Source organism: Ictalurus furcatus, chromosome 9, assembly GCF_023375685.1.
Source record: "Ictalurus furcatus strain D&B chromosome 9, Billie_1.0, whole genome shotgun sequence".
In the NCBI taxonomy this organism is placed as follows: domain Eukaryota; kingdom Metazoa; phylum Chordata; class Actinopteri; order Siluriformes; family Ictaluridae; genus Ictalurus; species Ictalurus furcatus.
The window spans coordinates 21,771,663-21,798,992 of NC_071263.1; the positions used below are offsets into that span (position 1 = coordinate 21,771,663).

General features: G+C 36.4%; 3 protein-coding genes across 3 annotated transcripts in view; 2 read left to right on the plus strand and 1 right to left on the minus strand.

Moving 5' to 3' along the window:
* Nucleotides 1-3,357, minus strand: part of nol10 (nucleolar protein 10) — a 27,693-nt gene extending 24,336 nt beyond the window's left edge. The window contains exons 1-6 of the mRNA XM_053632513.1: nucleotides 3,175-3,357; nucleotides 2,879-2,924; nucleotides 2,703-2,801; nucleotides 2,260-2,337; nucleotides 718-755; nucleotides 432-568 (exon numbers count right to left, since the gene is read on the minus strand). Coding sequence (XP_053488488.1) covers nucleotides 432-568; nucleotides 718-755; nucleotides 2,260-2,337; nucleotides 2,703-2,801; nucleotides 2,879-2,924; nucleotides 3,175-3,240 — 464 coding nt within the window. The 5' untranslated portion in view covers nucleotides 3,241-3,357. The remainder of the gene's footprint in view (nucleotides 1-431; nucleotides 569-717; nucleotides 756-2,259; nucleotides 2,338-2,702; nucleotides 2,802-2,878; nucleotides 2,925-3,174) is intronic.
* A 1,792-nt stretch (nucleotides 3,358-5,149) lies between these two features.
* On the plus strand, nucleotides 5,150-14,984 carry atp6v1c2 (ATPase H+ transporting V1 subunit C2). Its single transcript, XM_053633760.1, has 13 exons — nucleotides 5,150-5,473; nucleotides 6,062-6,129; nucleotides 6,786-6,879; nucleotides 7,448-7,502; nucleotides 7,715-7,809; nucleotides 7,920-8,011; nucleotides 9,168-9,266; nucleotides 11,374-11,442; nucleotides 11,833-11,925; nucleotides 12,001-12,088; nucleotides 13,185-13,282; nucleotides 13,377-13,506; nucleotides 13,921-14,984. Exons 1-13 carry the CDS (start codon nucleotides 5,345-5,347, stop codon nucleotides 14,014-14,016), a joined length of 1,206 nt encoding a protein of 401 aa, XP_053489735.1. The 5' UTR covers nucleotides 5,150-5,344; the 3' UTR covers nucleotides 14,017-14,984.
* A 3,831-nt stretch (nucleotides 14,985-18,815) lies between these two features.
* On the plus strand, nucleotides 18,816-24,209 carry ccr6b (chemokine (C-C motif) receptor 6b). Its single transcript, XM_053633627.1, has 2 exons — nucleotides 18,816-19,046; nucleotides 23,135-24,209. Exons 1-2 carry the CDS (start codon nucleotides 19,018-19,020, stop codon nucleotides 24,207-24,209), a joined length of 1,104 nt encoding a protein of 367 aa, XP_053489602.1. The 5' UTR covers nucleotides 18,816-19,017.
* The last annotated feature ends 3,121 nt before the right edge of the window (nucleotides 24,210-27,330 follow it).

The following is a 27,330-nucleotide window of genomic DNA, read 5'->3' on the forward strand; positions in this document are numbered from 1 at the left end:
GGCATCACTTCATAGGGAAACTCGGTAGGTGGTTTCTCCAGTGCCAAGCAACTGTTGTTGTTCAATAACCACACAAACATTTTCAATACTCACCTGGCACTTTAATAGGAACACCTATACACCTGCTCATTCATGTAAATATCCAATCAGCCAATCATGTTGCAGCAGCACAATGCATAAAATCATGCAGATACAGGTCACAGGTATTAGCAAGATTGAAAAAAAAAAAAGACCAGTAGACATCCACCTCACGGTTCAATGTACTGTGTGTTCTGAGATGCTTTTCTGCTCACCACGGTTGTAAAGAGTGGTTACTTGAGTTCCTGCAGACCACTCTCATCAACAAGTCATTTCTACCCACAGACCTGCCACTCAGTATGGTACTATTTCTGTCAGCGATATGAATAATGATTTCATAGGCCTGCCTTTACCTGGCTCCTACAAAGTACAAATCACAGGATGGGTAGTGGTAGGAGAAATCTCGGCCGAACTTGGGGATGCGCGTCTTGTAGTAGTGACCGTGCTGGGAATGAAACTCCACGTAACGATCAATATGCAGAAACACCAGCTAAACAAAACACACAGGCAAAAACAAAAGGTGATGCTTTCTTTAAACCTTCAAATATGGTTTCGATTAATAATTTAAACAAACAAAAAAAAATACCAAAATTATTCACACTTTCAGTTGCATGTAAAAATCGAAGACATAGTAATTACCTTGGAGTAGTCATCAGACAAGATTTCAAAGGCCACCACTAAAAAACAAAAATTAAAACACACACCCAAAACATTTTAATAGTTTAGAAGCTACACCTTTTCTACATCTACATCAAAGTTTAAGAAGACACAATCACAACACTTCTTAAAGAATAAGTTATACCATGGAGCCAGGTTTATAAGAATTTGTGAGAAGAGACATGCCTGAACATGTTCCACTCAATGGGCCTCATTTATCAAGCACAAAGGGTTGAGCAATATGACAAAAAATATTATAACGCGTATCTTAATCGTAAAAAATAGACGTTTCTAGGATACACAATATGTATCAGACAGAGGCTTACTAAGAAACTTCAAGCAAAATGGTGTGCTGTTTCCAGTAAAACAAAAAAACCCCACATTTGGATACAAACCCCTGTGTCAAATGAAGAAATAAGAACGAGAAGAAATGACCACTGAAAAGGATGTAAAAGAAATTCAACAAACATTCAGTACAAATCAGCTGCTTCAAATCAGTTTGTAATTATTAAATAAATAATAAATAAATAAATAAAGAGGAAAAATCTGATCTACATTCTAAAAAAAAAAAAAATCTACATTCTAATATTGATATAGAAAAGTGCACTGAGATATACAGTAATTTATCACAATATCAATGTTATATTGCCAAGCTCTACAAGCACATGAGTACAAAGACAATCAGCCATACTGAAACTGTAATCTGTTCAGAATTTTTAGTTTGGTTTGGCCTACAAAGACTTTTACACCTAACTTTACTGAAAAACTGATCAATGAAGCCCATTTACTCTTGTGTATAATGTGCTTTGGCTAGGACATGAAGTGGGTCAGCTTGTAGTTTGAAGCTTTTTAAATATTCAGCAGAGCGCTGCTCATCCACTACATTAGCTTTACTTATTGAGGAGACCTCGTAGCTTCTGTAGTGTAACAGATCACCATCACTGAGAGACGGATTATCTCCTAGTAGGTAGAGCTGACTGACCGACACACGCAATCTATACACGCACCAAGAGTCTCTTGTGTATAAACTCAGTTCCTGATTCAAGTAATCTAGATATAAAACTATGGTTGTTTCTCAATCCTAAGAACACAAAGAACAAACTTGCATTCTCATGAAGACTGGTCTTGCCAGGCAACCTTGAAAGAATGAACTCATAAGGACAGGAGGACATAGACATCTTACACATCAATGTGAGAGTTGAGATTCTGTGTTGCGCAATTGCTCTGTCCAAGCAGAGGACGCTCGAGTTAGCCCTCACACTCCTGGTTGCTAGCTATCATTAGATCCACTATATAGCCAAAAGTATTGGGAAGGCGCACATATGGGTGTGATGGTCAGGTGTCCACAAACCTTTGAAGATACAGTGTAATGGAGAACCAGCTAAAACCGGTAATGTCCAAATTTGGAGAAAATATATTCATGGGCTTTTATCAGCGTTACAGTAGATCATGTTCAGCATTTGTCTAATGCCACATGTCTAAATGATCAAGCACTACTGGCAAAGTTGTGATCTAAAGACTTACCATCAGAATCCAGACACCTTTCAAACTTCAGAGACAGCTGATACGTGTCATAGCACCGGATCCTGGGTTTGTATGTGCCTGTAACACAAAGATGCGAAAGTGTGAATTACCAGACCTTCTCCAATGACAAATGTATAGCATGAAACAACAAAGTAAGGCCTGCAATAGCCATAACCATGTAGTACACAGTTATAGAAGGGGGTTATTTATAACCGGCCTATTCGTTGTCACCCAGACGAGGATGGGTTTTTTCCTCGCAACTGTCGCCTCTGGCTTGCTCATTAGGGCATTTAATATATATATATATTTCTGTAAAGCTGCTTTGTGACAATGTCCACGGTTAAAAGCGCTATACAAATCAAACTGAATTGAATATCAACAGCACACACTAGTGTACTAATTAGTATAAAGTGTTACACTTTATTGGCTTCTGATGAACAAACCTGCAGCTAAAATATACTGTCCGTCACGTGACACTTTGAGAGAGGTGCACACAGTGGGCATCTCAAAATCCTGAATGAGTTCAATCCTTCTCTGAATATCTGTAGAGGAGACACAAGAGAGATTAAAAACAAATATCAAGCGAATACAAAACCCGGAATCATTAACCAACACTCACCAACATCTTTCTTCTGTAAAGCTCTCTTCTTTCTGTCTGACAACCACTGCAATAAAGTTAACCATTCAATAAAATTAGCACTGAGATCACTTTATCAGCAGACGACGAGAAATAAAGCATCAATTGCAGAAACAATTTCGGTCTAAAACTAAAGAAAAACTCTGTTAGACTAGCCTAAAGACCTTATATGGTTATTAATGGTTAAAGTTAAATCGCATTTACGCAGAAAGAACGAAGGATCCGGATAATGTTAAGTAGAAAGCAGTATAACTACCCGAAAGAAAGAGTTCTCTTACCTCTGGCAGAGACTTTCCATGGCTCAAATTATATATCTTTATATTATTTACACTGGACACCTGCATTTTTTACAGTGGTCAGGCGATCTTTCTACACATATGAAGAATGATTTCTACAGAAAATCTTCCCGGTTATAAACCCACGTTGGAACCACAACAAGCGCTGGGGTGTTCACTAAATAAAGTCCGTGTGGAAACAGCACTCAGAGCATAGGTTCCTATACCGTTTACAGACGCCACAGAGGGGTTTCATTATTTGTTCTGGTTTTCAAAACGATGTGCAAATGTTATTTTTGTATAACATCTTGTTATATATATATGTATATATATATATATATATATATATATATATATATATATATATATAGTTTTATTAATATAAATTCATATATATATATATATAGTTTTATTAATATAAATTCATGAATATATAGGTACATGAATAAGTGAATAAATGAATGACACATGTAAGCTTTGAAGAAACAGTCAGAATGGATGATATTATGAACATGCTAAATAGTTGTTAGATTGTTAGAAACATCGTGGTAATCTATGCTGCGTAAAATGTTGACAGCCAACCACAGCCCACAACTGGAAATAAAAAGTGAATACAAACAAACAAACAAACAATTGAAAAAAGAAGGATTTTTTTTTTCAGGGGGAAAACTTATACTTATGTTTTCTCTTATGTATGAAAATAACGAATGAATTTTGCCAACGGGGAATGCATAACTAAAAAGAAGTAAGGTAGCCGGCGGCGTCATAGATCCGTGTGACGTCATTGCACGGGGCGTGGATACGTTTAACGCGACTGTTGCAACCGTCATTGCGCCAGCATAGTTTAATGACTCTAAGTGTAGTGACTTTGAAATTTAATATGAAATGTTGTTTTCACTCTTTTGATATAACATCATGCAGGAGGAAAAAAAAACATGAAAAAACTGAGGCAAACACATGCCAAGAGGAATCATGGTGGCTGGAGTGTTTCGTCATTAATAAGGAAATGACGTCAGCCGATCCTACCTGGTCCGCTCCAGTGATGACAGAGAGTGTGTGACAGGTGAGAGGATTCTCCTGTGCAGTGATGTGTGTGAGGAGCTGCTCTACCTGAGCACAGTCTGTCATGGATAGGACACTAATGCACTAAAACTACATATGGATCAAACCTAACTATGGACACCTTGACTGTAAGGTAGGAAGATTTATTACTCATCTACACTTCTCTAAACCCTGTGTGATTTAACTCCTGTTTTAAAAATTGTTTGGTTTTCATCTTATACGTTTTTCATTTTGTAAAAAAAGTACCATACACATAAAGTTGTAAGCCAGACCCGCATGCAGTGAATCATGCCACATGGAAATTCTTATTATCTAGGGAATTATTATTTTAAAATGTCATTGAAGATGTCATGGAAATTTTCAGCCTTAAATGAATCATGAATTTTTTATTTAAACTACCTGCTGAACTTGTTATCCGTACTGTGTATAATAAACTATAGGCGACTGTCCATTGCTGTTGCTTCAAAGATCAGACACTAATCCCTTCCATGAGATTATACATATTTTTTCTTTAGGTTGTGATGCAATCTATCTGCTAGTTATAGTGTTGAAGAAAACTATAGCATATAATATTGATCGGCCATACATTAGGGAATTGTGAAAGCATTACCAATGATTGAATTTTTTACATATTGGGATTATTTAAGGCATAAACAAGCTGTAGCTTCAGCATTCATGCATATATATATATATATATATATATATATATATATATATATATATATATATATAAAATATAATATAATACAAGCTTAAAAGTAAGTTTTAGGCTGACATTATGCTAGAATCCATGCTAAAATATGCTCAAATATGGTTAGTAATGTGCTATAGCACTGCTTAGTAAGAAATAAGAGCATGTTATTGACTCATTGAAGGTTAATTACATTTGTTAGGATATTATATTTTTCAATCTTGGAAACACAACCCTTCCAGACAGTGAAGTCAGTTGAAATCAGAGGTGACATATAATCTTACGATGCCTTTGTAAAGCCGATAAGTTTCTTAGCAAGGCGTACATTGTAAATGACTTTCAGTGGTTGTAATGAACGTCTCTTATCACAGCTTTTGAAGTGTGAAGAAGGCCCACATTTGGAAAGTGGGCGAGGAAGGCATGGCAGAGTTCTGGCTGATTTCAGTTCCCCTGGACAAAGTCAGTTCACAAGCTTTGGAAAAGCTTAAAAGGGCCACAGTCAAAGCCAGCCTGGGAAGCTACTTCAGATTCCACATCCCAGAGCTGAAGGTAAGGAGGAGTGGAATTTGCATAATGACTAGACTCAGAGAGAGAGAGAGAGAGAAAGAGAGAAAGAGAGAGAAAGAGAGGGAGAGAGAGATGGGGGGGGGGAGGATTTGAGCATGTCAGATTTCATTCTTTGTCAAAGACAAAAGAAATTAATTGAAATATAATTCAGTTGAGCACTCGTGTAAGTACATGCAGATGACATGTTCAGCTCAGGGTCACAAGTGCATAATGTATTTTGGAGGTCAAGAGTATTGGGTTGTCTCGCTCATGTTTCTGTCTTTTAGAATAGGCTTGCAAATATAAGATTTTAACAGATATTTGTTTAAGGTAGACCTTTGTAGCACAGTGTTCAACAATTTATGCTGGATTGTTGTGTTTGATGTGAATTGTGTTTCATATGAGAAGACTCTCAGTTTCTTTCTCTGAATTTTTGAAACTGAATCTACCTTGTTACACTTAGATGTAACTGAATATTGACTATGGTCAACCTTAGCCACAATGTTCACAGATAGGTTACTGTTAAAGCTGCTTATACATGGAGCAGACATACTAAACATCTAAACACACTGTGGATGCTGGTTTTACCAGGTAGGCACACTGGATGTGTTGCTTAGTGTGTCTGATGACCTCTCCAGACTGGACTCCTACACAGAAGGGTAAGCAAATTCTACAAATCCAGTTTCAATGTTTTTAAAAATGACTGCTTTTGTTTTCCACAAGCTAGTGTGTCATTTTTTGGTTTTCATTTAGGAAATCCAGTCTCAGGTTCATCCTGGTTCATTAATACATATATCTTAAAACCATTGTGGGTAATCCAGAGGTTATTCCGTAGGTTATTTCATTCCTCAGACACATCCATCTGGCCTCCTTGTGTTGTCTGTGGGAAAATTCACAAGCAACTGTATCGCAATTATCGTTAGCGGAGACACTCAATCCTGCAGGCTCTTGTTTCAGGTCCTACTTCACAATGTTCCGTGCGTCCCTGTGTTGTGGAAACTGAGCTCTGGGTTTTTCCTTCTTTTCTCCATTTCACAACCAGAGTCCTCTTTATTTCAGTCAAAATCAAGTCCTGGACAGTACTAATCATTTTAGGCGCCGTTTCAGAACCTGAAGTTTCCAAAAACAAAGCCGTTGACCCTAAACGTTCCAGGATTGATATTGGGGTTTTTTTTGGTGTTTTTTTTTCTAACCATGTAAACACTTAAGGTAAATAAAATGTTTGTCATGCACTAATTATGTATGAATGATGACTATAAATGCTTGCTTTAAACATCGCCATAAGACACTCGGACACTTTGTCTCTCATTTACAGTGTAATGCGGAAAACGATTCAGTGTATGGCAGAGCTCATGGAACAATCTAGTGACAAGCTCATGGAGAATGCTCTGGCTAATGGAGGAATATCGGTGTATGGTACGGTCACTTTCAGCTCTTAGTGCTAAGCTATTGAGAATATTCAGCAGGACGAGATCATTAGCTAAGAGCAGACACAGCAGGTGGCAGTTTCCACTCTTCTCAGCTTGGCCAGCCCACAGATCCTATTACCTGTGTATATCATAGCATAGTTATTGTGTCACTTAAGTATAAGGATAGATGTAGATAAGAATTCACATAGAAATCATATTACATTTACATTTATTCATTTAGCAGACGCTTTTATCCAAAGCGACTTAGAAATGAGGAAATACAAGCAAAACGATATATCAACAATACAAGTAGTGTTACCATACAAGATTTATTATTGAGTTCTAGAGAAGCAAAGTGCCCTGCATAGTGATGTAAGAGCCAGAGTAATGTATTTTATTTTATTTATTTATTAATAATGTGGGGGTTGGCAGGTTGGGGTTAGTTAAGTACTCACAGAAGAGGTGTGTATTACGTTATACATGCTTGATTTCTTTTGAAATTATTATTATTATTATTATTATTATTATTATAATATTCACATTTCTACATTTCTCACCAGAGCAAAAGGCACATCGTAAAGTTCCACAGTCGCCACTGAAAATGTATTTCCAAGCCTTGCGGGGTATGTTAACGTGTTTTTCAAGCTTGTACATTTATATTGTTGTATATACAGTATAACATGGAGGTGTCAGGACTAACTGCTAACTAGCACAGTGTGTTTTTAATAGTTTTTAAACAATTGTGGAGTACATCAAAAAGCCTTTGTTTTTTCTCCATTTCTATGCAGTGCAGATATTATTTGTTTCACATATAACATTGTGTCTGATATTTCAGTGGATCTGACTACATATATGACCAAGTTCCAGTGGGACAGAGCCAAATATTCTACTGCCCTGCCGCTTAAAACACTCACTGATCTTATCTTCAAGGTATACATCCCACACAGACCTCACACGGCAAACGTTAAGAGAACAACACTTTAGCATATTAATATTCATGTGTGCGTATCTGTGTTGGTGGCTGCATGTGTGTGTGTCAGCAAGTGGCCCAGGTCGAGACGGAGCTGAAGTCTCGTAATGCTGCGTACAGTGATGTGAAACTCAGACTGCGAGCCCTTGAGCAAAAAAACGAGTAAGTTCTCTTGAGTAGGGAATAAAACATGACGAGGTGTACTGTTTTAGAAAAATAATTAAGGACAGGGTCATGTGATGCAGCCTGGCGTTCCTGTTACCACCATGAAGTTGATTATTTTAAAAGTGACATCATGTCCTGAAATGGTTTATTGCTCTGATAACACAGCAATTTGCCAACAATTATGTTTTTATTCAGTAAAGAATGACATTACACTATGTCCTGATGATTTTATGATTTAAAGATTGACATGATTGTTGGTGCCAGACTGGTTGTTTGAGGTATTTCAGACACTGATCCCCTGGGGCTTTTCATAGACAAAAGTCCATCGTTTATACAAAATGGTACAAAAAACCCCAAAACAAAACAAAACACATCCACTGAGCAGCAGATCTGCAGGCAGAATCATCTTATTGATAAGAGAGGTCAGAAGAGAATGGCCAGGCTGATTCAACCTGACAGAAAGACTGTGGTAACTCAAATAACCACTCTTTACAATCGTGGTGAACAGAAAAGCAATTCAGAACACACAACACAATATAGATTATAGTCTTAGATGTTTATACAAGTCCCTGTGAATTTGATGTTACCATAGAAACTATTAAAACAAGCACATTAATATAAGTCTGTGATTTGACTCAGCACTATTGTCAGACTCATTCTGTTATAGAAAACAAATCAATATGTTTTGACCAGTGATGTGGTGTAAACTCCAACGATGCTTTATATTTTTACTTTATAATATTTTGATTAAATATATTTAATAATAATTTACTACCATTGAATTTGAAATTCAGTTTCACTTTAGTTCGTTTTTAGTGTGTTTTATTTAGCTTTGTATTCATTTATATTATTTTATATATTTAAATGTTTGTTTGGAGAACATATTGTGAGTTATTAATGGTTATCAGCACTTTACTTAACTGAATGTGAGAAAAGTAAAAGTAAACTGCATAGGAAATTTAAATAAAGTGAATATCGAGTATTCAGTGTTAACTGAAAGCAGAAATGAGCACATTTCAGTCAGTTGTTAGGAGGCAGTTTTTATTTATAGGACTCACAGTTTTATTTTCTGTTAAATGTGATATAATACAATCTAATCTAATAATATGATGACAACCACTGTATATCTGTCGATATTGTTGTCACTCTTCAGGGGAAGTCTGCACACCAGAGCTTTGACTGGCATTGTGAAAAAAGAGGACTTGGTCCTCAACTCTGAGTATCTCACCACTTTAGTGGTTGTGGTGCCCAGGTTAGTGTGTGTTAGTGCTTAGTGGTGTTTAGTCCACAGTCAATAATTACTATTTAGCAAATAGAGCATCTGACTCATTTTAGTTTAATCTATGAATTTTGTACTGTAATTACTGGTGCTTGTTGATTAAACACAACCCCCTACATTCCGATTGTATTATCCCATATTTATAAGTATTTGTTATATATGTTAACTATTTCACTGCAATCAGCTTAATGTTGCACAGCATTGTATTGCACATACCGTTGCACATACAGTGCCCTCCACTAATATTGGCACCCTTGGTAAATATGAGCAAAGAAGGCTGTGCAAAATTGTCTTTATTTTTTAACCTTTTGATCTTTTGTTAAAAAAATTCACAAAAATATTCTACTCTCATGTATATCAAACAATTGCAAACAAAATACAGGTTTATAAAAAAAAAAAATCTTTGTTAAATATGTGTGCAACAATTATTGGCACCCTTTTAGTCAATACTTTGTGTTACCTCCCTTTGCCAAGATAACAGCTCTGAGTCTTCTCCTATAATGCCTGATGAGGTTGGAGAATACATGGCAAGGGATCTGAGACCATTCCTCCATACAGAATCTCTCCAGATCCTTCAAATTTTGAGGTTCAAGCTGATGGACTCTCCTTTTCAGTTCACCTCACAGGTTTTCTATGGGTTTCAAGTAAGGGGACTGGGATGGCCATAGCAGGACCTTGATTTTGTGGTCAGTAAACCATTTTTGTGTTGATTTTGATGTATGTTTTGGATCATTGTCCTGCTGGAAGATCCAACCACGACACATTTTAAGCTTTCTGGCAGAGGCACTCAGGTTTAATTTAATATCTGTTGATATTTGATAGAGTCCATGATGCCATGTATCCTAACAAAATGTCCAGGTTCTCTTGCAGAAAAACAGCCCCAAAACATTAAAGAGCCACCACCATATTTAACCGTGGGCATGAGGTACTTTTCCATATGGCTATCTCTCTGTGTGCCAAAACCACCTCTGGTGTTTATTGCCAAAAAGCTCTATTTTGGTTTCATCTGACCATAGAACCCGATCCCATTTGAAGTTCCAGTAGTTTCTGGCAAACTGAAGGCGCTTGAGTTTGTTTTGTATGAGAGTACAGGCTTTTTTCTTGAAATCCTTCCAAACAACTTGTGGTGATGTAGGTGACTTCGGATTGTAGTTTTGGAGACTTTCTGACCCCAAGACACAACTAACTTCTGCAATTCTCCAGCTGTAATCCTTGGAGATTTTTTTGGCCACTCGAACCATCCTCTTCACAGTGTGTTGAGACAATATAGACACACGTTCAATTCCAGGTTGATTCATAACATTTCCAGTTGACTGGAACTTCTTAATTATTGCCCTGATGGTGGAAATGGACATTTAATGTTTGTACTATTTCCTTATAGCCACTTCCCATTTTGTGAACCTCAACAACCTTTTGTCGCACATCACAGCTATATTCCTTGGTATTACCCATTATTATGAATGTCTAAGGGAAATTGGCCTATGTGTTACCTCATATTTATACCTCTGTGAAACAGCAAGTCATGGTTGAACATTTTCCTGTTCCTAGTCACCTAGGTGTACAATTTTTTTTTTTAAATATCAATGGGAATATACTTCAAATATATTTTTCTCATATGATTTCATAGGGGTGCCAATAATTGTGGCACATATATATTTAACAAAGATATTTTTTTGGATAAACCTGTGTTGTGTTTGCAATTGTCTGTTATCCATGACAGCAGAGTTTTTTTTGTGAATTTTTGTTTAACAAAAGATCAAAAGGTTAAACAATAAAGACAATTTTTCACAGCCTGCTTCGTTCATATTTACCAAGGGTGCCAATATTAGTGGAGGGCACTGTATCTGCACTTAATTCCACATATAATCCATACATTTTCTGCCATCTATCCTTTATATCCTTTATATTATATAGTTTATATTTTTTTTCTACTTGTATGCTAGTACAGTAAATTCTATTTTTTTGTCACCGGACAGTCGTCAAATGCATTTCACTGCAGATCGTACTGTGTGTGGTTGTGTGTGTGACCAATAAAATATGAATTTGAACTTGAAACACTTTTTTTTTTTTTTTTTTACAGGACATGCATTAGGGAGTGGGAAAACACCTATGAATCCATGTCCCAGTTTGTGGTTCCTCGCTCCAGCAGGTTAGTTCCTGTTATTTTTTCCTGTTTATTCTTAGCTCAGCTAACTAATCAGCCAGTCATGACTGCAGTACAGCTCTAGCCATGGGTCAGCAGGTCAAGTTCACCCTAGTGTAAAGTTACTGATGGAAAGCAAGCATCTCACCTCAGTCTGCTGACTGATATCCATCTCAGTGGCTCTAATTAGCCTGTTTTACTTCATCCTCATTAAGCAGTCGGCCTCAGAAAATCAGGCGTCTGTTGGTTTGTTGCAACAGCAATGAATAGCAATGATATTGACTTTAAAGATGGTAAAAGAATAAAATAAAATGAAAATAAAAATGATACCATAGTCCATACCTTGTCCTACATACTGGTGATGCATCTTTAAAACGTCTTCATCATGTGTCATAGGAAGTTGCTGGAGGACGAGGATGCTGGGATTTTCACAGTGACACTCTTCAAGAATGCTGTAAATGAATTCAAAGCCAATGCCAAAAGGCACAGGTAAGTGACCGCACCTGATCACACACACTTTTGAATGTATTCTTAAAACCTAAAACAGTTTGTGGTCCCCAGTAGATTTGCAGTACGAGACTTCAACTTAGAGGAAGCAGAGTGGCAACAACAGGAGATGAGCCGCCTCAGCATTGATAAGAAAGAACAGTATGTGAGTAACACTTGTAAATATCCATAGACAGCTACAGGATATACACTCACTGGTCACTTATGTGGTAGCAGCACAATGGACAAAATGCAGGTACAGGTCAAGAGCTTCAGTTCATGTTTACATCAAACATCAGAATGTGGAAAAATGTGATCTCAGTTACTTTGACGTTGGTGTAGTTGTTGGTGCCAGATGAGCTGGTCTGAGTCTTTCAGTAACTGCTGATCTCCTGGGATTTGCATGCACAAAAGTCTGTTGATACAGATGGGTGCAAAAACAAAATACATCCAGCGAGAGTCAGTTTTGTGGGTGGAAATGCCTTGTTGGTGTACGAGGTCTCATTTGAGTTGACAGGAAGCCTAGGGTAACTGAAATAACCACTCTTTACAACCGTGGTGAACAGAAAACCATGTCAGAATGTGCAACATGCCAAACATTGAGTCAGATGGTCAAGAACAGCAGAAGACCACACTCCAGCAGAAGATTCCACTCCTGGAGTCTGGCTCACAGAAGATTAGAGAAACATCACCTGGTCTTTTTTCCAGTCTTAAACTGCATAGTTTCAATGAGTCTGTGTCCAATGTAGCCTCAGTGTCCTGTTCTTCTCTGACAGGAGAGGAATCTAATGTGGTGTTCTGCTGTTGTAGCCCTTCTGCCTCAAGGGTTGCCATGTTGTGCTTTCTGACATGCTTGTCTGCTCACCATGGCTGTAAAGAGTGTTTCTTTTGCTGTAGCCTTCCTGTCAGCTCAAACCAGTCTGTCCATTCTCTTCTGACCTCTCTCAACAATAAGGCATTTCAGCTTGTAGAACTGCCATTCACTGGTGTTTTTTTTTTGTTGTTCAAACCAATTCTGGGTAACTATAGATTGTTGTGCATGAAAATCCCAGGAGATCAGCAGTTTCTGAAAATACTCAAGCTCTTTATGTATCTGCATGTTTTTATTCACTGCACATGATTGGCTGATTGGATAATTGCATGAATGAGCAGGGATACATGTGTTCCTATTAAAGTGGCCAGTGAGTGTATGTCCGTAGTCTGCAAAGTTTTTTATTTATTTATTTTTTAAAAAGTGATATCAGAATTGTTTCCATCACCAGGGAATATTTGTGCGCTGGCTGAAGGTGAATTTTAATGAAGCATTTGTGGCCTGGATCCACATTAAGGCCCTCAGAGTGTTTGTTGAGTCAGTCCTCAGGTAAAATTTATAATCAGCACTCATGTCATAGGCATACTCATATTTATATTTACCCATAAATATTTTTATATGTGATGTTTGTGTTGTGGGCCAGGTATGGCCTGCCAGTCAGTTTCCAGGCTCTCCTGCTCCAGCCACAGAAGAAGCAGGTAAAACGGCTACGAGAGGAGCTCAACTCTGTATTCACACACCTGGACCCCATGGCTGTGGCTGGAAAACAGGATGTGAGTATTTTAGCACCACTAATCATGATTAACACTTAGCAACAGTTAGCATAATAGTTAGCATAGTTCTGTGAGCATTCTCCACATAATACAATTGATTAAAAAGCAGGTGTAAACAGTCATCCCTGCTCCAGCCTTTCTTTTTTTTTCTCCTTTTACTGAGTCAAAAAAAAATTTAGCTTCTCTTCTTACCAAGAACCATCCTGAAGACTTTCCTGTGGTGGAAAAACAGGAATAGCACTTGAGACTCCTTCTATTAATGCTGAATAAATATCTTCTTGCAGAAAGCTTCACTATATAGACAATTATACCTATACCTTTATTAAATAATTTCAATTAATTCATTCTTTGGTTAATAAACAGCTGTATGGTGGTATTAAAGTATTAAAATAGATGTTCTTTTTCTCTTTCTAGGTGGGACTTGACATTGCAGAAGTTAACGTAGGACAGCAGGAATACTACTCCTACATTTATTACCCAATCAGCATTAACCTAGTGGACTCCAGCTAGCAGATATGGACTAAAAAAAACAGACTCATACATCATGCCCATGTGACCCAGGCAAAGATTTCAAAATGGCAAAACCTACTCCATAGGTGATTTCAGGTTTTTTTGTCACCGGAGGACATTCAAGACGAATTTAAAGGAAGATTGTAACCAGCAACATAACACACAAGGACTGATTAATTCACTGGCTTGAATGCACACTTACTCACTGTGTAGTCAAGTTAAAAGAAGCTCAAGCTATGATCAGAATTTTTACCCGCTCAGAAAAGTGGGAATGTTGTTTTTAACCTACAGGGTGTCCCAAAATTCTCCATACACAGGGGACTATGTTTGCCAGCACCATGTCGGTAGTGCCTTCTTCAGTGGAAGTTCGTTGACGTTCACTTCTCGGTTGGTCTGCAACACTTCCATTCTTTTTGAATTTGTTAGTAAGGTTGGCAACAGTGTCGTGTATGATATGCTTGCCATGTTTCCTGTTAACCCTCTACTGCATGAATTATTACATCTACATCAAAAAATGTTTTTTTTAGGGATTTTTATTACTTGAATCAGTTAGGGTAGTTGCCGCATGGCAACAATGTGCAATGGTGGAAAGTATCATGTGGTCGAAAATAACACAAAATGTCTGAAATTACAACAGTTTATCTTAAATTAAATGTGAAAAAATGTAAATATTCTATTAGAGAAGCATAGTGTCTTTTTTTCTGTGTAGGCCTGTTTCAATTCATGAATGCACATACTACCGTTCCATTATATCATGTTGTTGCCATATGGCAACAATTACATTTGACCATTTAACAGAATACTCCAAATACATAAACATGTTTAAATGACAAAAAATAAATGTTAACTTCTCACTTAGTGTTGCAATTGTTTTCCTTTTAAGTAGTTTTGCATAATATTGGAAAAATGGATAAAATTCTGAGAGCCCTCTGATGCTGACCGTCACCATGCCATGTGATTGCAGAAAAGGACGTGCAAACAGTACTTCATGATCATGTGACATAGCTTTTTTTTTTTTGCTGTGTCAAAGTTAAAGCCCTCTTTTTCCAGTTACATAGGAAAACAGTAGTTTTGTATTATTGTCTAGCAAAAAAAAAAAAAAAAATGGAGAAAATTAATTGTTGCTATATGGCAACACCATGCAGTAAAGGGTTAAAGTCCATCACAACCTTCCATCACAACCGATCCAGCCATGAGAATGATTTGAATAAATATGTACTTCTTTTGGCAGAGGCATTCTTAAAGGCTATCTGATATATATATATATATATATATATATATATATATATATATATATATATATATATAAACTAAGTATGAAACATTTTGGAAGACATTTAGATAAAAAGTGTTCATTTCTCCGATGTATGGAAACTTTCGAGACACCCTGTATTCTGTGAATAGCTGGGGTACAATTTGTATTGCTTATTGTTAAATTATGTAAATAAGTGTAAATAATACCAAATTATTGTACACTATTATACACCATTGTACACTATTACGTATGTTTAATTTTTTTGGTGAAGATCCAAATGGTTAATCATGTTATAACTATGATAATGCCTTCTGTTGACCTTTTGATCCCTTTCCCAAATTTTCCCACATTTACCATGACTACTCCATGAGCCTGATTACATCACAGCATTTCTTCTGTTTCATAGTATTTTGTTTTGCCCTTTCTTCTACAGGAGAGGAAAACTAGTGGTGATGTCAGAGGGTAGCTCCTGAACCTCAGGGCTGGCCCTAAACATAACTGAGCCAGGGGTTCTATTGCAAAAAGAGGGTAAAAAAAGCTAATAGTCAGTCCCTCCCGATTTTCATGATTTTGCGATAGCAGAAGTTACACACAAAATCAAGCAAACGCTGCAATATTCAGAGGAGCTTGCAATTTTTCAAAATTACCGCAGATTTTCTGCAGATTTTAGCCAAGATGCATCACGACGCGCATTCAGTCAAAGCCCTCTTTGATTCACGTGCGTCGAACATGAGTGCAGCTATAAGGTCTCATTTACCAACAATATATCACCATGAAAGACCGTGTCTATGAAAGACAATTTCGCCCAACTGCAATTTCGCCAATTCAAGTAGTTTTCAAAACAAAACAAAAAAACACAAAAAAACCTCATTTTGAAATAAGCCGCAGCAAAACCAAGCGTTATTGGCTGTAACTATCACAAAAAAAAACAACTGTGAAATCCTCTACGGACCGAATAGTTATAATGTAATATAACATGCTTCCAAAATATTTGGTATTTGCCAGCATATCCGAAAACATAACTGTTGATTAAGGAAAAAAAAAAAAACCTGTTCATAGAAGGTTGTAAATAAAACGGGTTGTGAATCATTTATTGTGTTGTACCTCTACAATCCATTCTGTGGTATGCAAACACACATGCAATGCCAACATTGTCCCAGTAATAGGTTTCAACATGTCGAAAAGCAAGTATTCTTTGAGAGAAGAAAGGAAAAACAGCGCTCTACCATGTGTAACATAGAGAAGATTGGGGCAGGATGTGAGTGCAGATGCTCGGATTGTGCTTTATTAAGGTGAATCCAACCTTCATAATCATAGTCTATAGTGTGTGTCAATACACAGGAGGGCAGCATTAAACTAGTACAATCCATATATAATACAGAGGGAAACATTAAACCAAAGAGCAAACAAGAAAATGAGACATATTTATCAAAGATACAAATATGCACAGTACGACTTTATAACAAGCAAAGACAAACGAATTAAGGGCTAAACACAGAAAAGGTGCACACATTAGAGGAACAAACCAAACAAACGACATGACAGGGGCAGAATCCAAAACACAGACACAAAACACAGGCAAAACACAAAAAAGCACATGGAGAACAAATAACAAGCACAAGCAGCTCTCATATCCTTAGTGGAAGTCACACCACATGCAGAGAGAGAATTCTATGGTTTTAACAAACTTATGTTGGAACTATTGATGATTAAACTCTTACACAAGATATTTTATTCTTCTTATATCGCCACAATTTGCCAATGCTAACCATTTTTTAATGATGTCCTTTCCCCCCTCGCATTACAGCTTTCCCTTTGACTGTTACAAAACACTGATACTGGAGACTCCTTCCAGAAATGCTAAACAGACGTCTCTTCACAGCCATATCAATTAATTGCCTGTTTGTGTTTTTTTTGTTGCTGTTTTTAAAAAATCTGTTTATGTAGAGCATTCTCCAATCTCAGTTTAAGTTGTTATTACTAAAGAAAGAATTGTGTATTAGAATTAGTGCGTTAAAAAACCCTGTGATTTGCAACTGCTATTGCAGGTTATTTTACTGCTTAGCAACTAAACTTTAGAACATGTATCCCAATCTCGAAAAGTGAACTCTTTAAAGTGAACTCTTTAATGCGACTTTAGAATTAAGAAATCTAATTTATACACGTATGTGTCTCATCCGTTTATTTTCTAATTCAACCATACAGGTATGTTGCAGTAGCACTGTGTGTCCACTAGAGGGTGGCACTTCATTAAATCTATTGTACTTCAAACTAACCGCAGTTTAATAGCTAAACGTTTCCAAATAAATTGAACGTAGTTACTGAATAATTCATGAGTTAATGAATGCCCTGTTTTATGAAGAAAAACTTTTGTTTGGTTTGTTCCTCTAATGTGTACACCTTTTCCGTGTTTAGCCCTTAATTAGTTTGACTATGTTTCTCTGTTTGTTGCAAAGTCATATTGTGTCTTAATTATTCAGATATTCTTCATAAAAAAAAAGTGTCAGTGAGTCTAGAAGTCATGTTTGCACTGTTAATGTGTATATACAGTATAATAACGTGTATAGGCATGACTCCTCAATTATATTCATATGGTTCAGACTTTAGAGATTATATTCACTTATATTCACAAGGTTTAGATGAAAATCCAAGCCTCAAAGAAGTGATCTTGATATAGATATTTTCAGCAGGTATTTAATGATGGAAAAATAGAAAGTTTATATATATATATATATATATATATATATATATATATATATATATATATATATATATATATATATATATATATATATTAAAAAGAACAGAAGACCACGATTTAGCCAATGCAATGGCCTTGTGGGTCAATCTGCTTATTTGTTAATTGAATATACATTGTTTTAAAAACAAATTCTCATTTTTTGGGAACTGTGAACTATTCAACACAACAGACTGTGGATAGAATGAACCCTTTGAAATCCTGCCGTATTATTCAGGTATTCTTCATACAACAGCGCAGTCATTAACTCATGAATTATTCAGTAACTATGTTCAATTTATTTGGAAACATGTTTAGTTATTAAACTGAGAAACATTCATTTAGACCTGCAGAAATGTGCATGGAGTTTAAGAGGTTGAGTAAGTAAGTAGGTAGGAAAGTAAACAGACAGACAAACGAACAAACAAACAAATTAATAAAGCGACACATGAGGTTGCATTTTATTATTTTCCATAAGAGGAACTTAAGAGACTGACAGGAACTCCAACCAGTGTAAAGAATAGAGGCAGTGTTTTTTTTTTTTAAGCATTTACAGCTCAATTGCAGAACATTCTTCCATTCTAGGGGATTTTTCTACTTTTGCTTACTTGGCCTTTCATGTTGCTGTCTTGAAATACTGACTTGAGTTTCCTTTTATCTCATGTGTTCATCTCCTGCACAGAAACACAGAAAACAACACTAGTCTACATTCCGTCCCACTTATAGAATAAGTCATGTTGGTAAGAACCCACTAGTCGTCTATCTAAAAGGAATCAGTCATCAGAGCTGCCTTAGAAAACCTGCCTTGCATGATGGGCGGCACACCGTGGGCGGCTGCAGGGACTCTGTTATCACAGGTAGGAAGTTTTTAAAAAGGCATGCAGATGAACTGTGTTAGAAAAACACCAAAGAGGAGAAGGGTGTTGTATCATACAGCTGCTTCTTACTATAACACTTCAGTGGTGTCAGGAACATTTGGATCCAAAACAGCACTCTTTTGGAAGAGGAAATGGGTGAACAGACTACATCACCAGACGGGTACAGTAGCTTATTTATTTATTTATTTAAATTCTCTGTAAAAGACCTAGGTCTCATGTGCTGTTTTTGTCTTGGGCAGGTTCCGAAAGCTCTTAATTATAATTTTAACACTGCTCTCTTAGATCATCTGATGCAGCTGGATTACTACATTATAGTTACAGAAAAGTAGCAGAGGTATCAAATTCCTTTAGGATACTTTAGTTAAAATGCAGAGATCCTGGCAGATGATTGATCAGTTACTGAAATAGCTGTGGAAGTATTAAAAAGCAATATGAAAGCATATCTCACATTGAACTGATTCAAGTAGGCAATTAATTAATTCCCCCCAGTTATAAATGCATTTTAACTCTTAGACATCCCTGTTGCACAAACTGTATGAATGTACAGTACTGTGGAAAAGTTTTAGGCACATGCGAGGAAATGCTGTAGAGCAAAGATGAAATGAAATGTTTCTCCAATAAAAAGAAAACACAGTAAAGAGCAGTAAACAGAAGTAAACGAAACAAAGTCAATATTTGGTGTGACAAAAAAATAAAAATAAAAATGGTAGTCTCAGGTAGAATTAGTGCAGTTTTATAAGGAAATGAGCTGTAAGTTTTATTGAGCATCTTGCAGAACCAGACAGGGTTCTTCTGGAGACTTTGACTGTTGCACTTGCTTCTTATTTTTGCAGCAAAACCCAGCAGCTTTCATTATGTTTTTTTTTGTCTGAAAAATGTCTCTCACGTAATATATGTAATATAACAAAATTTGTACAATAAATAAATAAATAGGTTGCCTAAAACTTTTGCACAGTATTGCATGACTTGAAAACAATTATGGTTTTTCATGTTTAATATTTTCTGTGAGGATGATAAACAAGCAAAAGTAAAATATTGATAATGCTAATAATATAACGCGCTGAACGTACTGTAATATCAGGTCCACATACTGTCTAGAGCCCATTTCCTGCTATACACAGTTTGTCATCACCTCTCCACTCTTTCCATCAACGAAAAGGGGACACTTACTGTTTTTTCATAGCGCCTGTTTTTTCAGGTGCATGCACGAAAACATATTCACCACATAAATAAAAATTTCAAATGTTCAAAGAATATGAAGCCAAGTTTTTAATAAAAAAAAAAAAAACCCAGCAAAGATGTCTGTCACATATCTTGTGCACTGTAAAACCAGATAAGTTCATTTAACTTAAAAAATTTGAGGAAACTAATTACCTAAAAAATTTTAAGTTGATAAATCAATTTCTTTAAGTCAAATACACTTAAATATAACAAGTTTGAGTTAAATTTTTGTTATATTTAAGTGTATCTGGCTTAAGGAAATTGATTTATCAACTTAAAAATTTTGAGATAATTAGTTTCCTCAAATTTTTTGAGTTAAATGAACTTATCCGGTTTTACAGTGTGGCACGTATAATTAAACATGAAAAAGACAAGCAAAAACATATTCTGTATACTGTATGTACATCCTAGTAATAAAATATTTCATTTCTTGGCCACACACTGACTCAGAGTGGTTTAGAGCTTAGGATGTCAACTTATTTAAAGTTATTTAAACAATAACATTTTTCCATTATAATGGATATAGTATGTTAGCAAAGCATATATGTACATGCAGTGTGTATTTCTCAGTAAACCCAACATGACAATAGGCTCTTCCAGCAATTCCTGATTGTTTATTCTGTTTCCCCACGCAGATTCGAGCAAAGATGATTACTGGAATAGGTGTAAATCTTTTATTTTCAATCAATCAAACATGAACCAAAGCAATCATATTGCATAGCTGATGCATTTCTCCATGTTAATTCATTTTATAATTTGGATATCGTTGCCAAGTTTAATCAGATGTGATTGATTTACTTTGCGTTTCTGATTTCGAGAGTAGTGCATCCTGCAGCAAACAAACACACAAACAAAAATAGAGCAACATATGGCCAAAAGTATGTGGACACCTGAGTATTGAACGTCCCATTTGAAAACCATGGGAATTAATATTGAGTTATTTCCCCTTTTGCTGTTTAATATACGCAAATCTTTTGGGAAGGCTTTCCACTAGATTTTGGAGCGTGGCTGTGGGAATTTGTGCAAATTCAGTCACAACAGCAATAGTGAGGTCATACACTGATGTTGGGCGAGGTAGCCTGCGGTGCAGTCGGTGTTCCAGTTCATCCCAAAGTCTAGTGGGGTTGAGGTCAGGCCTCTGTGAAGACCACTCGAGTTCTTCCACTCCAATCTTGGTAAACCATGTCTTCATGGAGCTCGCTTTGTACACAGGAACACTGTTATGCTGGAACACGTCTGGGCCACTTAGTTCCAATGAAAGGAAATTGTAATGTTACAGTATCCATTGTATAATTACATACATGTATGTTCATAGCGGTGTTAAGGTCAGGTATCTGTATACTTTTTGGCCATATAGTGTATGCTTGATTCTTAAATATGAAGCTGCATTTATTCAGAACTATAGCACAGTGCCCCAACTTTCACTGCTTTACTGGCCAACAAAACACATAAATTATCTTCATGCTAGTTTCATTATTTTTATTTATTTATTTATTTATTTTTAAAGCAATCACATGCAAATTACTTGATCAATATACCTAGTTTAGAATTTATATGTGAATATAAAACATACATTTGTAATTTGCCCAGCTTGTCTGTGTGTTATTAAAACCTCAGTGGCTTATCAAAGCACTCTTTTCATTACAAAGCACCATGCTGTTTGGGACATACAGAAATAAACCTGCATTACAGTGGGGTGAGGTCACCGAGTATACATCTGATAAGGTAATTCGACACAGGTGTCTAACATGGGTGTCTATTCACAGATGTCCTTTTATGTTTATAGGTGGGTTTAGGATCATCAGCAGGACCTGAAACAAACTCACTGTTTGTGATACATTTCACTGTTTGTATCACTCTGCTTGTCTGTTTTCGCTTCATAAAATGACAGTTCTAGCAATAGTTCCTTAAGTTAAAGCTGTTAGTACACTTGCTACAGGCTGTCAGTCAGTGTGTGCATTGAAAACATGCAGCATTTTATCCAGCTGTGGCTTCTTTGAGAAATATTTTCATTGATGGAGCAAAAATAAACAAAGTATTTGGCCAAAATTTTGTCTGAGATGTCAGTTACTCAATATTCATTTCTTGTTTATGGAACTGTTGTATAAAAGCAATGTCACACTCACTATCATGCTGTACAACAGCACTCCTGCCTGTGAGATATTGCTTAAATGTAATGTAATTGCTCTATTGCGTATGATCAAACTACAGCCCTGAGGTCAAATATCAGATATAATACATGCAACTGTTTGGCCTAAATGGTGATATCTACTTCCACAATTATGCCAAATTACAATACAGTATTATGTATTTGCTAACATTCTAAATTGTTATACATACAGGTTATTTACTTATAGCAATTTTCAAAAAAAAAAAAAAAAAATTCCCTGCAGTTATTTGAGAGTATTTTATGAATACATTATTCAGAATGAGCAGATAATGTGTTCTAAATACATACATATACAGATGGGGGTTTGTTTTTTTTAAGAAAGCTTTCCCACACAAGGCATCTAGTCTTGACTAGCGGTGTGCATCTTGCGGAAATAAAAAGTCACACTGGCGGGAGGTTTGTACTTTCATGCGGTCGAGTGGTCAGGTATGAAAACTTGTGGCTGTGACTGAACAGTCAGATATGTAGCTCGTGGGACAGAAGGAAGAATGTGATAAGGAAAAAATATGATGAGGACGTACAAACAAACGTAATAACTGTGTGAGTGGGATTAAAAAACACTCCTCTCCAGTGATGTAGCAGAGGAACTCTCAGAGCCTGAGTTTACTGTACACACCATACAGACAATGCTGACATTTTTGCTTTTGAATGTTTCTTGGGGCATAGTTGTAGGGTTTTAATTCAATAACTTCCCCCCAAAGTTTAGACCATGCCTATGCCCAAATACAGACACCGATTTAGATTTTTGAAGCAATAAATCAGTTTAACGCTACTTTATTCCACCCTAAACAAGCATCTAATCCTAAATTGCATTAAATCGCATAGTAACTGTTTTACTCCATCTGCCTTCTTTACAGGTCTCAACTTTCGGATGATTATAACTATGCTGATGAAGACCAAGATTATGATGGATTGTGTGACATTAAAAGCAAAACTAACGTGTCATACCAAATTTACTCTTTCATATGTGCACTTGGACTACTGGGCAATGTTCTAGTCCTTGTCACATATGCATTTTATAAAAAAGCCAAGACCATGACAGATATCTATCTAGTAAACGTGGCCGTGGTGGATCTCTTGTTTGTTCTTGCCTTGCCTCTGATCATTTATAATGAGCAGTATAACTGGAGCATGGGTACCTGGGCTTGTAAGGTACTACGAGGAAGCTACAGCATCAACCTGTACTGCAGTTTGCTCTTGTTGGCCTGCATCAGCGGAGACCGCTATATAGCCATTGTTAAAGCAAGGCGTTCGTTTGGATTTCGCTCCAGAGCCCAGATATACAGTCGTCTCCTCTGCACGATAATATGGCTATTTGCTATTGTATTATCCCTGCCAACATTCATATACTCCGATCTAGGAGAGGATTATGTTAATGGAACTCTAGAAATTGAGTGTAGCTTGACATTTGTGACAAATGGCACAGCACAGCTGATGAAAATCCTCCTGCCTAGCATGCAGGTGTCTGTGGGTTTCTTCATACCTCTGCTGGTGATGGGCTTCTGCTACTGCAGCATCATTTACACTCTACTCAGAGCACAAAATTATCAAAGGCACAAGGCACTGCGCGTGGTTCTGGCTGTAGTTCTGGTGTTCATCCTCTGTCATTTGCCCTATAACGTCACGCTCCTGATCCACACAATTCGGCTGTTCAAGCAGAGAGACTGCGATGCAGAACAGAACATCCACTTGGTTTTGTCTGTGACCAGAAGTGTGGCATATCTCCACTGCTGCCTCAATCCCATCCTTTACGCCTTCATCGGAGTCAATTTCAGGAACCATTTCTTCCAGATCATTGAGGATTTGTGGTGCTTAGGGAAGAAATACTTCTCCTCCAGACCATCCTCTCATCAAACTTCAGAACTGTACATTTCTGCACACAAGTCCATCACTGCACCAAATAATGAAAATCCCTCCTCATTTACAATGTGAGGTGCAGCATGGAACAGAACATTGAGGCTTTTCTCATTTGTGCAAATAAACATGCATTAATGCTTTTATTTGTTGGGTTCAAGTTATACTGAAACTTTGAGGTCACCTGGAATTTGCCAATAGTACATCGAAGTGATTTTAATACATGTATATAGTCACGTCAATTTCATTTCCGAGTTCTCTCTGACTACGGACAGTCTGAACCATGATAATGAGTCTTTATTGGTTACATATACATTACAGAACAGTGAAATTCTTTTCTTCGCATATCCCAGCATGTTATGAGGTTGGGGTCACAGCGCAGGGTCAGCCATGATATGGAGCCCCTGGAGCAGAAAGGGTTAAGGGCCTTGCTCAAGGGCCCAACTCCAAGGGCAGCTTGGCAGTGCTGGGGCTTGAACCAATGACCTTCCGATCAATAAATAACCCAGAGCCATAACCGCCACGCCACCAGTGATGGACATTGCACTCAGTGGGATACCTGGTCTGGATGTTTTATATGTTTTGAATGAGTTTTTCTTTCGAATTTAAGTGTGATTATTTTTATTTTTTACAGTAATATGACACTTGCTTCACAGTTTGTTTAAAATGTTATTATTTTCCCATTACTTCATTTTTACTCTTCATGTCCTAATATTGTGTAACTGATCTACCAAGGAGAAGACATCATACTGAATCCATACAGCTTTTCACCATACAGTCTGGTCACTTCGAAATTTAAAAAGGGAGAAAACTCTCTTTAAAGATTTCATTTTTGACTACAGCACAGGAGCATCACAGACAATTTAAGTCAGTATCTGATTACAAAAAGATTCAGCTTGTATCCATTTTACTATGGTATGTAAGTACACAACAATTTAATCAAAGACAGTCAGACCTTTTTATCCTGGCTCCTTCCTCAACATGATCTCTGCATGAAGACACTCTGGTTGAGATTAAAATATAGACGGAAACATAAAAACACCTCCTTGTTATAGAGCAGTGTGCACAAGAGCCTTTGTAAATATCAAAAATGTAAATAAAAACTTGAAATACATTTAAGGTTTCTTAAAGTTGTGATGTCAAAGTGTATGATAAAGTATACGAAAGAGCAAAAACCATAACAGAATAATCAGAGTATTGTACAGTTCTGTCTACAGAAGATTTGCATATGGAGGGAAACATAAAAACACTTCCGTATTAGAGAGAAGTGTGCACAATCAAGTCTTTGTAAACATCAAAAACAGTCAATAAAAACATGAAATACATTTATGGTTTATTAAAGTTCCGGCGTCCAAGTAAAAAAAAAAAACCCAAACATTTTAGTCCAAACATGATATACGTTGGCTGTTTTAGCCACAGTGACATCCGATGGGTTTTCCTAGTCATCTACATATATTAATTCAAACAAACTCAGTTTTTGCTCTAGCACTAGGACTATTATGGACTTCTTACTTTGCACATACTTTGTACAACTGTTTTTCCTCATAAAAGTGAACCACAGTGTCAGTTGAAGGAGGTGAATTATTCAAATTGTATTTGCATTACATTAACATACTCTGTAAATGGTTCATTCTTTAAACATGCCAGCAAACAACAACATAGCCAAACAAACATTTGCATTTACCTCGTGCTTTACATTTACGTTCATGCTCAGGATTTCAGGACACATCATTGATTACACACACTGTTATGGCATTTTTACATGAAAAGTGGATGTGTATACAAACACTTAGGCTCCATAGTCTGTGGGCCTATTTTTGTTTATCCTAAAGCATCTTGTTTTTTTGTTGTTCTTGGTGCCCTTTTTTTTTTTTTAAATTATTTATTTATTTATTCTGAATTATATATTTGGATCAACGAAATACTCTGTGAATCAAGACTAACTTGCTTATTTGAAAGCAAAACGTTATTACACTACAGAATATAGTACAATATAACTGACCTTGTCAAACACCTGACACTATTCTAATAAGAGAATTATTATACTGTATTAGAGGGTGAACTTCAGACTATTCAACAATAACATCTGAAGCTATCATGTGATATTCAGACAATTAATGAATTCATTTATTGATTTCCTGGGGCACCAGTGCATGGTAACTATACAAAAGAGCAGAAACCCACAACTAAATATTCAGCGTACTGTACACTTCTGTCTACAGAAGATTTGCATATGCAGAGCAACATGAAAACACTTCCTTGTCAGAGAGCAGTGTGCACAAGCAGTCTTTATAAATATCACAGAGACAGAGAAGTCACTAACACTCACATGAACTCATGCATCAGACCACAGAATCTAATGAACAAACGTACTATCGACACTAACTACAGCAGATCCTTAGAAGTAAATATAAGAATTAAGATACAATCGGGACCACATATTCACAGCAAGCACACAAATCCAGTCTGTGAAGATAAACTGGATGTCGCAAGCACATCATGAGAAGCCTTTACATTTATTAATACGTACTGTATATAAAGTTATGCTAGAAGACATTTTAAACATAGCTTCCTTAACATCATATGATCTTATGTGCATGTTCTAGAGAGATATCTTAAAACATTAACACAGCATGTAGAAAACACCATCTTTGCCCATCCTTAAAATGTCATTATTTAACTATTTTCACACATGAATGTGACAAAGCCAGATGTTTTTCACATTAATGTGTGCATCCATTTAAACATCCTTTTTTTTTTTCCATGAGTCATCCATCATAGACGCATTTTACCTTCCTACATTTTACACTACCTGCACACATACACTGTATGAAATATATCAAGTCACGAGCTCAACAAGAAGTTGCATAAGATAAACTTGCTGCAGATCACAGGAATCCGACAATTAAATTCTCTCATACCTTTGTCTTTGTTTTCAACGATTTTTAAAAAATATTTATTTATGAGGGCACTTTTTTTAAACCACGTTTTGTATATTTGTTCATTTAAAAACCCCTCAACATTGTTTCTTTTACCTGTGTTAATCATTTAAGAGCAAAATGCAGCCATGGTCTGTAATGATGCAAAAAAAAAAAAAAAGGTATTGTTGCCTAAGATGGGTTAAGATACGTTTTAATGGCTTCAAAATTGAAAAAGGTTCATATTTAAAAAAAGAATTACGAGGGCTAAATAGCACCGC

Coding starts and splice junctions, on each gene's coding strand:
- ccr6b (XM_053633627.1), top strand. CDS start 19,018: ATGGGTGAACAGACTACATCACCAGACGG. Junction 19,047..23,134: donor CAGACTACATCACCAGACGG/GTACAGTAGCTT, acceptor CCTTCTTTACAG/GTCTCAACTTTCGGATGATT.
- atp6v1c2 (XM_053633760.1), top strand. CDS start 5,345: ATGGCAGAGTTCTGGCTGATTTCAGTTCCCCTGGACAAAGTCAGTTCA. Junction 7,810..7,919: donor TCACTGATCTTATCTTCAAG/GTATACATCCCA, acceptor TGTGTGTGTCAG/CAAGTGGCCCAGGTCGAGAC. Junction 13,507..13,920: donor CTGTGGCTGGAAAACAGGAT/GTGAGTATTTTA, acceptor TTCTCTTTCTAG/GTGGGACTTGACATTGCAGA.